This window comes from Haliotis cracherodii, unplaced genomic scaffold (assembly GCF_022045235.1).
Source record: "Haliotis cracherodii isolate W230 unplaced genomic scaffold, xgHalCrac1.p SCAF_1, whole genome shotgun sequence".
NCBI classification, from domain to species: Eukaryota; Metazoa; Mollusca; class Gastropoda; order Lepetellida; family Haliotidae; genus Haliotis; species Haliotis cracherodii.
The window spans coordinates 24159046-24172739 of record NW_027266264.1 but is presented as its reverse complement, the minus strand read 5'-3'; the positions used below and the strand labels follow the sequence as shown (position 1 = coordinate 24172739).

The following is a 13694-nucleotide window of genomic DNA, read 5'->3' as shown; positions in this document are numbered from 1 at the left end:
CATTAAACACAAATCATTTTGATTAAACATACAGTTTTGATTAGTGTGGTGAACCCACTCTCAGTTGAGAAGTCTGTGTTCTCCATGGCAGATTTGAGGTAAAGCAAGTGTCCTACGGGTTTTCCCCTGTGACACTGAATCATGCTGACAATGTGTCCCTAGGATCATTTTCTGGCCAAACTAACTAACAAGTCTTAAATGACAGCCATGAGCACAACATGGCTGCAGCATCATCTAACAATTCACATCTTTCTATAAGGTGACTTTGGTCTACAGATAAGTTTTTAGAAAAAGTCCTGGTGGGTAGGCGGGAAAAAACAACCACCAATAAACAAATGTACTTAAGCTTATCTCGCTGATGCTGTTTAAACTATCATATGAATAACGTATTTATGATGAACAGTTTGCAACTGGAAGAAAACAAATATTCTATTGTCTTTGCTGATCATTTTAGGGGTGTTGGAGGAATCTATTAACAAAGAGAGTCTTGCCTAATATTTAAACAGAAGTGAACTACTACTGTGTACAAATGCAGGGTATGACATTCTCAAGTTGACATGGTGGATATGAGGTAATAAAACTAAGTAGATAACTGATCTGGTATTTTGCCTTGTGTGAGAATTATCTCCCTTATACAAAGAGTGACATCCCCTTATTAAGAGTGCACCATGGCAAATTTCAAATGATCATAAGGGACAGGGTTTCTTTTGAATTACATTTTCAAAATAACACCAGCATCAGTTGATCAAACAAAAAACCCAGTGGCATACTTCCATGCATCAACAGACATTCTTACAGTTATCCCTGGTGTAACTAACAAAAGTGATATTTTAAACTAGAAATATGGTACAGGCACATTCTTATCTCATGCCACTGGCTTTAGGCCAAAGCTCATTGTTTGCAGTAGCTGTAAGTTCCCAGTGATCTAAACTTTCATAACAAACATCTTCTTGCTGACAATATCAACATTCAACATCTCAAACAGCGACAGATACGACATCGTTACTCAGCTGCAGACACCCACACATGTGACTAGGTATGGCAAGGCACGAGCTGGCAAAAACACATACTTATTCCTCACGGGATACTTCTGACTACAGCTCCCACACACACATCAATCTTGTCATGACACAATGATAGTGTTGCTACCGTCAGCTGCCACCATCAACCTCGTCATGAAACAATGATAGTGTTGCTACCGATAGCTGCCACCATCAACCTCGTCATGACACAATGATAGAGTTGCCACCGACAGCTGCCACCATCAACCTTGTCATGACACAATGACAGTGTTGCCACCAACAGCTTTGTCATGACACAATGATAGTGTTGCTAACGACAGCTCCAACCATCAACCTTGTCAAGACAATGATAGTGTTGCTAACAACAGCTCCCACATACACATCGACCTTGTCAAGACAATGATAGTTTTGCTAATGACAGCTCCCACACACACATCGACCTTGTCAAGACAATGATAGTGTTGCTAATGACAGCTCCCACATACACATCGACCTTGTCAAGACAATGATAGAGTTGCTAAAAATAGCTCCCACATACACATCGACCTTGTCAAGACAATGATAGTGTTGCTACCGACAGCTCCCACCATCAACCTTGTCAAGACAATGATAGAGTTGCTAAAAACAGCTCCCACATACACATCGACCTTGTCAAGACAATGATAGTGTTGCTACCGACAGATCCCACATACACATCGACCTTGTCAAGACAATGATAGTGTTGCTACCGACAGCTCCCACCATCAACCTTGTCAAGACAATGATAGTTTTGCTAATGACAGCTCCCACATACACATCGACCTTGTCAAGACAATGATAGTGTTGCTACCGACAGCTTCCACATACACATCGACCTTGTCAAGACAATGATAGAGTTGCTAAAAACAGCTCCCACATACACATCGACCTTGTCAAGACAATGACAGTGTTGCTACCGACAGATATCACATACACATCGACCTTGTCAAGACAATGATAGTGTTGCTACCGACAGATCCCACATACACATCGACCTTGTCAAGACAATGACAGTTTGGCTAACGACAGCATTTCAAATACACAATGGCACTCATACATAGTTGCATCGATCGGGACTACAATGGTCAGTTGGGTTGTAATCCAATTGGTGCCATGAAGTATATCTAAGACCTGTATGCCATTAGTGAGAAATGTATATACTAGGTTAGTGTCATATACCGTATTTGACAGAATAAGCGCCCTGGGCGCTCTCAAAATTAGAAATAGTGGGCTCTTATTAGAATATTATTTTGGTGGAAAAAACAGAGTTGAAAGATAAATTTCGTGGTTTATGCTGACAGCCTGACTGTTTATATACGACAGATATATTTTTCCAGAATATAATTGCCCATAATTAAGGGTGCATATAACACACGAGTGCGTATTATACACAACTAAATAAGTCTTGTCTACATTGATCAATCGGAAGGGGTGCTAATTGGGATTGTTCGCTTGCCAATATATTAGCAAATATCGCTGTGGTCACTTATTAGAGCGGGGCGCTTATTACGTTGAATACAGTAGTTGTATTATTCCTATGTGAAGAGTATATACAAATGAATATGTAGTGACTAGGAAAGTGAATAGACAAAGGTGTAACACATTTTGAAAAAAACAGTCTCCATCAAAAAGAAAATTCTGAAAATGGGGACGAGAACATGTTTGTAGATTTGCCTGGAACAGCAATTGCATCAATAGAACCCAAAGAAGTCAGTGCAAATACTCCATAGAACTTTGTGTGCACAAATTTGATTTTGTTATATATATTTGAAAGCCCATCAATACCATGTACCATATTTCCTCTATTAAGACCTTGGGCCCTGGCATACTTTAGGACCTGGGCCATATTAGAGGCCCATCTTAGAGGTTAGCCAGTTTATTGATATTCAAATGCAAAGGGAACAAGTTACCGATCTGTCCCTTAGGGCCCAGCTCAGTTTTCAAGACCTTAACCCTAGACCCAGCCCTTGACAGAGGATATACAGAACATCTGATGGAGTTCCAAATGTTTCAAAGTCGGTGGAAGAGGAATTATAAACACAATCAACTCATTCAAAGGTTACATCCACCATGTGACTAGATCATGGCTAGATAATGACTAGAGCACACACCCCTCTGCAACAAGTACATCCACAATGTGACTAGATCATGGCTAGATAATGACTAGAGCACACACCCCTCTGCAACAAGTACATCCACAATGTGACTAGATCATGGCTAGATAATGACTAGAGCACACACCCCTCTGCAACAAGTACATCCACAATGTGATTAGATCATGGCTAGATAATGACTAGAGCACACACCACTCTGCAACAAGTACATCCACCATGTGACTAGATCATGGCTAGATAATGACTAGAGTACACACCAGGCAATAAGTCCATATGGATGGGAGTATCGGGGAGAGGCAATATCACTGGAGATCTAAACCGTACATCCGCTCATAAAGTTGTGTAAATATGTGTGTATATAGAAATTATCTTGAATACATATATAAGTAAATAATAATATCTTCCAATATTTGGGGGGATATGCAGAATATTTGATATTGTAAATGACATACATTGGCATATGATATGAACAGCAATGATGAAACACTCAGGTACCAGTACTGCTTTATGTTATCTTCTGTAAACAGACTATATGTTTTCAATATTCTGTCTAAACAGCCATTAAACTATCAGTCATTTATCAATGATCATTTTTCAGGAAAGATCTACAAACACTCTCATTAATAACACTGACCAACAGATATGTTCACAGCAACACAAACACCTCTAGGCGATGAGGAAGCTTGTACTAGATGCCCAGGCTAGATCTAAATCTCATCTCTAATGCAGGTTTCCAGTCAAATCGATAACACCTGAGTTGTCTCCCTTACATACTTTCCAATGCTTTCAAATAGATATTTACATGTTTGTATCATAGCAAATGTAAATATATGTACATGGCAGGAAATAGGAGGACAATATCTGCTTATAAATGGTAACGGTCATTGTCATTCCCAGATATGACAGTCTGTCTTGTTGCTTCTGTGATAAGTTTTATAAAAACTGGACACTTTTCCATTTTGAACTGTCATGTCCGCAGGATAATAATGGCCGCTGCATAGCAGTAATACAAGAAATATATACACTCATCAGTGACACCATAAAACAAACATTGACGGTTTCAGATCTTAACAATGTTCAGTTCAGACACCGTACTGCCCAACCAGTCATTGTGTCCAATAACGGGGACGACCTCATTCCTCATTGTCACAAGATGAAAAAATATTATTTTGTTTGAATGGGTAATGTGCCAATGTGGAAAATGGACCACTTCCTCTACCACCCGGCTACTCCACTGCCACACGATGTGACATACGTGAGTCTGTCACACACATTGTCCTAATGCCGTCAAATTGAAATTGAAATAGAAATTGAGGATCTTGTTTCAGGACCTTGGTGTACAGTAATATACTACGTTGATGTAATGTCACAGAATTGTTACTCTGGTTAAGATTGCTAACACACATAAACAACAGTATAGACTAACCACCACTCTAATATTGTATGAAGAATACAGTGATCAACTATTGAGTCACCGAGTCAGTGTCCTGAATGATCAGCTGTGTGAGATGTCTTCCATGGTGTCGTCCCACATCACAAGCCAACACTGTGAGGTGTTCCTGTCCAAGTCTCATCTCCAACAAATAAATCAACAGGTGACAAAAAAACTTTCGGCTTTAACACACACACAAAATCAAATATGCAAAACAAAGGAGAAGATGAAATGTGATTGAGAGATTATGCATAACTTATCATTAACGTCGTGAAACAATAAACTGCTGTTGATTCCTTGACTTAAACAAATAATAATGACACCATGGGACAAACCCAGGTGAATCTGCCAAATTAACCAACTTCAGAGAAAAGGTAAAAACAAAACAAGTTTCAAGACTTTTCGCATTTCCACTGCGTCCCTATGGACGACACAAAGTGACATAAACTTGACATAGATTAAAGACTTTACCATAGCTTGTGAAGCATATATAATATACCACTCAAAAGAAGTTAAAGAACACCAAATTCTTTCATATTACTATAGCTTATCTCTCAGACCCGGAGTAGAATACTTGCCTTAAAAGGCGACTATGCTTGTCATAAGAGGCGACTAACGGGATCGGGTGGTCAAGCTTGCTGACTTTGTTAATGCATGTCATCGATCCCAATTGCGTGGATCGATGCGCATGATGTCAATCACCGGATTGTCTGGTCCAGACTCGATTATATTTCAGACCGCCGTCATTTAGATGAAATATTGCAGAGTGTGGTGTTAAACAACAAACACACTGTCATGCCACGATTTTTTTTTTACTATGACGTAAAGCGAGATGAGGTTAGATCCATTTGAGTTCGATGGATCAGCACATGGCCATGCTCTGTTCTGACCCAGGGTCTGATTTTGGCTGTAATATGAAAGAATCAGGTGTTCTCTTATTGAGTAGTCATGAAACACATGCCTACCAAACCAGGCAATTTGAAGCTTCCAAAATAAAACACCGCATCCACTACAAATAAGAACATGAAGGTACTGCCAATGTACGGAGCAAGACCAGTATAAGGTGTGCGTGCAGCAACACAGTTGGAGACAACAGGGAGAGTCTCATGTCCCTGATAGAAGTGTCTCCAGGTTGTGCTCATTGATGTTCAAATATCACCACAAATTAGAGCTAAATCTACCTGCATGTACATTTTCTTTAGCCTGAGAAGTGAAGTAAGGTACTTGGTGAGCTGCCATCAATACGTGTCCTACAGATGTACAGCAGAGGTGGACCCTGAGTGGCCACAGTGAGTACAGTACGACTGTCCACGAACAAATAGTCCCCATTCAGGAAACAGTACCGAGACCATCTTTAGTGCCACGGAGGCCATGTGCGTACAATGAACCTTCACCTGTACAAAAAGACCCTCACTTGTACATAAAGACCCTCACTTGTACATAAAGACCCTCACTTGTACAAAAAGACCCTCACTTGTACAAAAAGACTTTCTCCAAATACCAAGACACGAGCCTATACAAAAATGCCATTCTTACACAGCGGGACTCTTACAGTGGAAAGATGCCTTCCCTACACAAAGACGACATTCCAATATACAGGGGCACAGTCCTTATCCACAAAGGCGACATTCCAATATACAAAAGGCACCTCCTCTATCCACAAAGGCAACGCCCCAATCCACAAAGGCGACCTCCCTATACAAAAGACCATTCCAAGATGAACGATCACTCCTCATAACTTCATAATAAACATCTATCCTACTGAAATAATACCCATTCACAACCAGTAAAATAAAACTCTCAAGATAGTGCATGCGTGTCTCCAGATTGGCTCTTCTATACAGAACATAATGCTGGATGGACCAGTGAAGTGGGAGGCAGGATTCATGTTCCTTCATATGGTGACAAGCTTTAAAAAAAACCAGACAAACTTTTTAAAAATAAATGTGCAGAAGGAATCTGTCATTTGTCAGTTTCGTTGTTATCTGATTACATTCTACTCAAAAGAAGTTAAGGAAGTGTTTATTTTATACTACAGTTAGTCTGTCATGTCATGACAAATCAACTATAGTAATGTGAAAGAATCCAGTGTTCTTTAATTTCTTTTGAGTAGCATAGAAAGCTTTAAACAAGGAGAACTAGTCAGGCAATAATATGAAAATGGTCCCCACATAATATAACATGTTACGACAAAACAATATAGATGCAATAGTGCCATATTAATAATATATAACAGACTGAGCTTATATACCTAGGCCAGGCCAATTTGTTTTTTTATCAATATACCAAGAATCTGGAAGTAAAATAATGGATTTTTTTCCATCAGGTTTGATGTATTAATTTCCTGAAGCAAACCTTGAGACAAAAACATTTACCAAATGCAAACAAAAGAGGACAAAACATATTTTAAATCAAACAGCATATTCCCATTCATCTTCCCGAGGCAAGAGACTTAACTGACTATAAAAGTCAAGTTTCCACCCTTGCCGAACCAGGCTGGAATTCCGGAGCTACATTATGGCTGGACTAACGAGTCTATGCATAGTCCAATCAAAATCGCGTAACGAACTAGACATCCAATTCTTGAGCATAATGCATTTCAACGTGCAAATTTTGGTTGACTGAAGGATTTGCAAAGCTTATGTACGAACGTTGACAGATATTTTGCAAACCTTTTCATGAACATAATCGGGGTGCTAAATGATTTGATGCACTTTGCGAGGTAAGGGCCGTTTTATTACAATAAAGGTCTTGATTATCGTTCAGATCTTGACTGGGCGCCGCCATTTTGTTTGAAGCAACTGCAAGTGATATGAAAGGTGGAATCTGATTGGTCAATAAGAGGAACATAGAAGGGACATAACCTGTAATAGCCAAAGGTGGCGCTAAGATCGAGCCTGGTTCGGCAAGGGTGGAAACTGGACTGAGGAAGATGACTCCCAGTTTTAAGAAATGAAACTGGTCTGGCCTTGGTGAGGTAATCGTATGAAGTGTAATATTCTCTTACAACTGATCAACAAAATATATAACAGACATCAAACAAATGGTGCTGTACATAAAACAAACATAACATAAGGAGTGTAGTAACCATGGTAACAGTTTCAATACCCATCAATGATACGTGTTCTGAGGAAACGACATCAAAACACAAAACAATTCAAACTATAAGAACAACTTTTTCCAGTGAATATAGATTTCATGACATGGGTTTTGTGAAAGGTAATACAAGACTGTATTCGGTTTTTCAAATATGTAAAAGCCTCCAGTAGTCATAGTCCCTAGGATTAACCACCCCATATTAATCAGGCTTTCTGTCTGAACAACATGAGTGACTAGTGCCTGTTAAGAAAAATCAAATGTCAAGTGTATTAATGGCTATTGTTTACCAACGTATGCTATCTGCAAGATACACTTTCTGTACACACAATCTGACCTTTCATATAGCATTGATATGATGCAGACTTTCAAAACAACATGTACCAGATTAAATGGTTAAATGTTTCCATGATACTAACTTGATATGATTGGTAATAATTGTAATATATATATATGTAATATATTATAATATGTATAGATACTTGCCATGACAGATTAACTGTAGTAATGTGAAAGAAAAGGGTTATCCTTAACTTTTATGAGTAATATATATCTCCCATAATGACACAAATTTCAGTGATTTATAAAGTTTCAATGATTGATTATTTTAATATCATGAGTAGTTTGATCACAATACATGATGAAATGTATCCGTACGTTAGTTGATATGTTTGAAGCAAATTTGATTGGTCCAGCAGTGTAGCCTATGTTGAAGAGTACTGTGAACATTAGTAGAGTGAACACAGCTGTGAACACCGCTGTGAACAGTACCCAGTTCCATGATGGCATGTCAGATAAATGGTGGAGTGAGTGAGTGAAAGAGTGAGTAAGTTGGGTTTAGAGGCAGATTGTACATAGTCACCACTCTGATGAATGCCATGGGCACAAGATTGTTGGTGAAAAGTAAACCTAGGATCATAAGTGGGCTGAATTGGCAGATCCTGGTTCAGCTAAGGGCCATAAATCTACAAAGTAAATTGTAGCAGTTCGAACTGCTTGGGCCCCCCAAACAATGAATAAAACAAAATGATATGGGATACACAGAAAAACAACTCCTCAGTACAGAATCTCAACAGAAACAAACACAAATACCTGAATACAATACTACTTTTCCAAATGAAGTTGAACCATGTTAGGACTGGCACTCCAAGGCATGTCTTCCTTTGTGTCATTCAATTAGCTCTGCATCAAAATGTTGCATACTTTCATGACTACGCCTATTATCATGACGTTTTTCTTCTCTTTCAATACACCTTTAAAAAAAAATCTAGAATAATCAATCCATACGTCTTTCAAAAAAACACATTCCTGTCCATATATAAAATCACAATTTAAGTACTTTAGACATTCCAAAATGTGTTCTTATCTTGCACAGATGTTTTTCAAAAGTCAGTGTTGATAGTTTGGGCTGATAATTGCAGGTACTTTACAGCGATTACTTTCTGTCTGTCAATCAATCTAACACACATCTACCATAGTTCCCTTCTGTCTAACAACAGACTGAAACAATGTGTGCAAGCTTATTCTGGGTGCGCAAGGAGTTTTTGTGGTATTAAATATATACAGTACATCTTCAACATACAATGGTCATTCTACACATGATCCACACTATCACGTATTGTTCGGCAAATATAAACAGTCGCTATTGTCTTTCATTTCATCCAGACTCATGTCCCCAGATCACATGTATCATATATCTGGATCACATGTATCACAAAACAGACTCTCTCGGGGTGGAGCAGGTGAAGACGTCTCGCTGGACCATCACATCACTAGCAGAAGGCTCCGTGTCGTGGGACTCTGTCATGTGTTCAGGGTCGACCTTGTCAGGCTCCTTCAGTCTTTGTCGATGATCAAGGTCAAGTTTGTCTATAGAACTCATAGAGCTCATGATGTCTTGAACCTGAAACAGAAAATTAATCATGACGTGTGCACCTCTGCAGTAGACTATCTCACCTGTCATGAAAATGCGCCTCCTCCGTATTAAGACTGTTAGGATAAATGTCTCTCTTCTAATGAAAACGAGCAAGTAAAATGAGATATGATAGCGCGTGTTATAACGTGGAGCTGGTGATAATTGGTTGCTAGTACACGTTTTGTGAAAAAAATATAGTTAATTTTAAAGTGGCTGAAACAAAGAAGTGGTAATAACATTTAATATATCATCATTATGACAGAAAAATAGGTTTAGTGTTGTGATATATACTTATACATGTACATGAGTGGACTTAACAGCGAAAATCATCCGATAAGCTGGGGTATACTATTTGTTTTGATTGAATCAGAAAAAATATATACAAGATTAAAACTTTTAAAAGCAGAAGGTTCATGAGTTATGTTCTGTATATGATCCACACAATGATTGGAATGTCATGGAAACCAGAAAAAAATTAATTTAAAAAAAATCCTAAATAATGAAAGGCACCAGACTCTAGTCAAGACATGTCGAACGACGGTCTTTTTGTTATGCTCCAAGATGGACTGACGATAGGACAGCAACAGTTCCTATATGTCCCTCCCACTTTGTGGTGGGGGAGGATACATTCCTCCATATTTGATATATGTTGAAGCTATAACCTAGGAAACAACAAAGACCATCATCTTCTCCTGGCCTCTAGACCTTGTTATCATTGGCAAACAAGAAAACAGTGTTATCACTATTCCCCGCAATGGGGCACATTACAATTAAAAAATCTGATTTTACTTTCCCCATTGCAGACACTATGTAATAATTAGAAAAAAAGTTACATGTAGCAAGGGCCATAACTCTATAAAACTACAATTTACGGCACCAATTTTTGAAATCAGTCTTGACAAGTACCTCTTAGATAAAATAGTTACAATTGAAAATATTTATCCTCCAGAAATCAGTCCCAGGTCCCCGTTTCACAAAGCGAACTTCGCACTACGTCTATTGTAAGCCTAAGTCTAAGTTTTGCGTCTAAGTAAAATCATCATCGCGCTAAGATCACTCTCCGGAACAAGGCCAAGATCAGTCTTGTCTGGAAACTGAGGACCAGTTGAATGAAGAATTTTTACATGTTTTCTTGACAACTAATAACAGATGTCATGAACATTTCATGGTTGTAAACAGAGCCACAAAGCTCTGTAGCTCACCTGAATTATGAAGAAATAATTCTAATAGGAATAATACTTCAACCTTGTTATGGTGACAAAGATCAATAATGAGCTAGCAAAACTGGCTGCTGCAGCCATGATCAAAATCTGATTGGAATTCTGGTAGAATTTTACAAAGGCAGCATAGATGAGAACCCTCCTGCTAATTTTCAGCTCCGCAAGCTTTGTTGTTTCAGGGGATATGTCAACAGAACTGTGCAACTACTGTGCATTGTATCTTAGCACTTACCGTCAACTCTGTGCGAGATTCTGCGAGGCCTCGGCGGTGGAGGAGGAACCAGACACCCGTGAAGAAGAGCAGTCCCATGATCTTCAGCCCAGCACCAATACCTGCACATAGCAACAGTTTGTGAAGGAGATATGCCACGACACTGACCTACACATAGCAAACACCAGCTTGTGAAGGAGATATTCCACCACACTGACCTACACATAGCAAACACCAGCTTGTGAAGGATATATTTCACGACACTGACCTACACATAGCAAACACCAGCTTGTGAAGGAGATATTCCACCACACTGACCTACACATAGCAAACACCAGCTTGTGAAGGATATATTTCACGACACTGACCTACACATAGCAAACACCAGCTTGTGAAGGATATATTTCACGACACTGACCTACACATAGCAAACACCAGCTTGTGAAGGAGATATTCCACGACACTGACCTACACATAGCAAACACCAGCTTGTGAAGGAGATATTCCACGACACTGACCTACACATAGCAAACACCAGCTTGTGAAGGAGATATTCCACGACACTGACCTACACATAGCAAACACCAGCTTGTGAAGGAGATATTCCACGACACTGACCTACACATAGCAAACACCAGCTTGTGAAGGAGATATTCCACAACACTGACCTACACATAGCAAACATCAGCTTGTGAAGGACATATTCCACGACACTGACCTACACATAGCAAACACCAGCTTGTGAAGGAGATATTCCACGAAACTGACCTATACATAGCAAACACCAGCTTGTGAAGGAGATATTCCACGACACTGACCTACACATAGCAAACATCAGCTTGTGAAGGAGATATTCCAAGACACTGACCTACACATAGCAAACACCAGCTTGTGAAGGAGATATTCCACGACACTGACCTACACATAGCAAACACCAGCTTGTGAAGGAGATATTCCACGACACAGACCTACACATAGCAAACACCAGCTTGTGAAGGAGATATTCCACGACACTAACCTACACATAGCAAACACCAGCTTGTGAAGGAGATATTCCACGACACTGACCTACACATAGCAAACACCAGCTTGTGAAGGAGATATTCCACGACACTGACCTACACATAGCAAACAACATCTTGTGAAGGAGATATTCCACGACACTGACCTATACATAGCAAACACCAGCTTGTGAAGGAGATATTCCACGACACTGACCTACACATAGCAAACACCAGCTTGTGAAGGAGATATTCCACTACACTGACCTACACATAGCAAACACCAGCTTGTGAAGGAGATATTCCACGACGCTGACCTACACATAGCAAACACCAGCTTGTGAAGGAGATATTCCACGACACTGACCTACACATAGCAAACACCAGCTTGTGAAGGAGATATTCCACAACACTGACCTACACATAGCAAACATCAGCTTGTGAAGGAGATATTCCATGACACTGACCTACACATAGCAAACACCAGCTTGTGAAGGAGATATTCCACCACACTGACCTACACATAGCAAACACCAGCTTGTGAAGGAGATATTCCATGACACTGACCTACACATAGGAAACACCAGCTTGTGAAGGAGATATTCCACTACACTGACCTACACATAGCAAACACCAGCTTGTGAAGGAGATATTCCACGACACTGACCTACACATAGCAAACACCAGCTTGTGAAGGAGATATTCCACGACACTGACCTACACATAGCAAACACCAGCTTGTGAAGGAGATATTCCACGACACTGACCTACACATAGCAAACACCAGCTTGTGAAGGAGATATTCCACGACACTAACCTACACATAGCAAACACCAGCTTGTGAAGGAGATATTCCACGACACTGACCTACACATAGCAAACACCAGCTTGTGAAGGAGATATTCCACGACACTGACCTACACATAGCAAACACCAGCTTGTGAAGGAGATATTCCACGACACTGACCTACACATAGCAAACACATGCACAAACCAATATTTCAAATGTTCATGTCAGGGATTACCAAAAGGGAAGTAACTGTGTGCTATATTGGATCGCACTGTTTTTAAGTATTATGATTTTTTTATTTAAAAAAAAATTGGAAATAAGAACAAAACATGTGGCTGACTTTATGACGATGTGGGTGGTGCCTGAGAACCAAGACTATTATATTTTTTAGCCTCACTGTAACTCTTCCATCAGGTGTTGATGTGTAAAGCGACTCACCCACATATTTGTATCGGAACTGGACAATGTCATACAGGAGACACTGTCCGTAGTCCCGACATTTCTGTTTCCACAACAGACATGCAGTGTCGATGGCGTTACCGAACATGATCGGGGCAGGGATATATGCTGAAACACAACACAAAATATATATAGTGGTCATTTCGTCCATACGGATTCATCAGGCCTTTTTTTATTTATTTGGTTGACAAAAAATTGGGCCTTAAATATAATCTAGGTGGAAATGAAATAAATAATCATAAATTTCCAGATCAGTACTTCTGTTGAATGCCACACACAGCAATATTCCAGCTATATGTTGGCGTCTGGACCAGATGATCCAGTGATTAATAGGATAACAATGCATATCTGCACAGCTACTTCATGCTTTCTGTCAAAACATGTTTTACTCACTAGGGCTGGGACAAGCCCAGATT

General features: G+C 39.6%; 1 protein-coding gene across 1 annotated transcript in view; it reads right to left on the bottom strand.

Moving 5' to 3' along the window:
• Positions 1 to 302: 302 nt before the first annotated feature.
• The window catches only part of LOC139474795 (solute carrier organic anion transporter family member 5A1-like), a 75041-nt gene continuing 61649 nt past the window's right edge, over positions 303 to 13694 (bottom strand). Inside the window, exons 10-12 of the mRNA XM_071257922.1 lie at positions 13258 to 13386; positions 11050 to 11150; positions 303 to 9585 (exon numbers count right to left, since the gene is read on the bottom strand). Coding sequence (XP_071114023.1) covers positions 9394 to 9585; positions 11050 to 11150; positions 13258 to 13386 — 422 coding nt within the window. The 3' untranslated portion in view covers positions 303 to 9393. The remainder of the gene's footprint in view (positions 9586 to 11049; positions 11151 to 13257; positions 13387 to 13694) is intronic.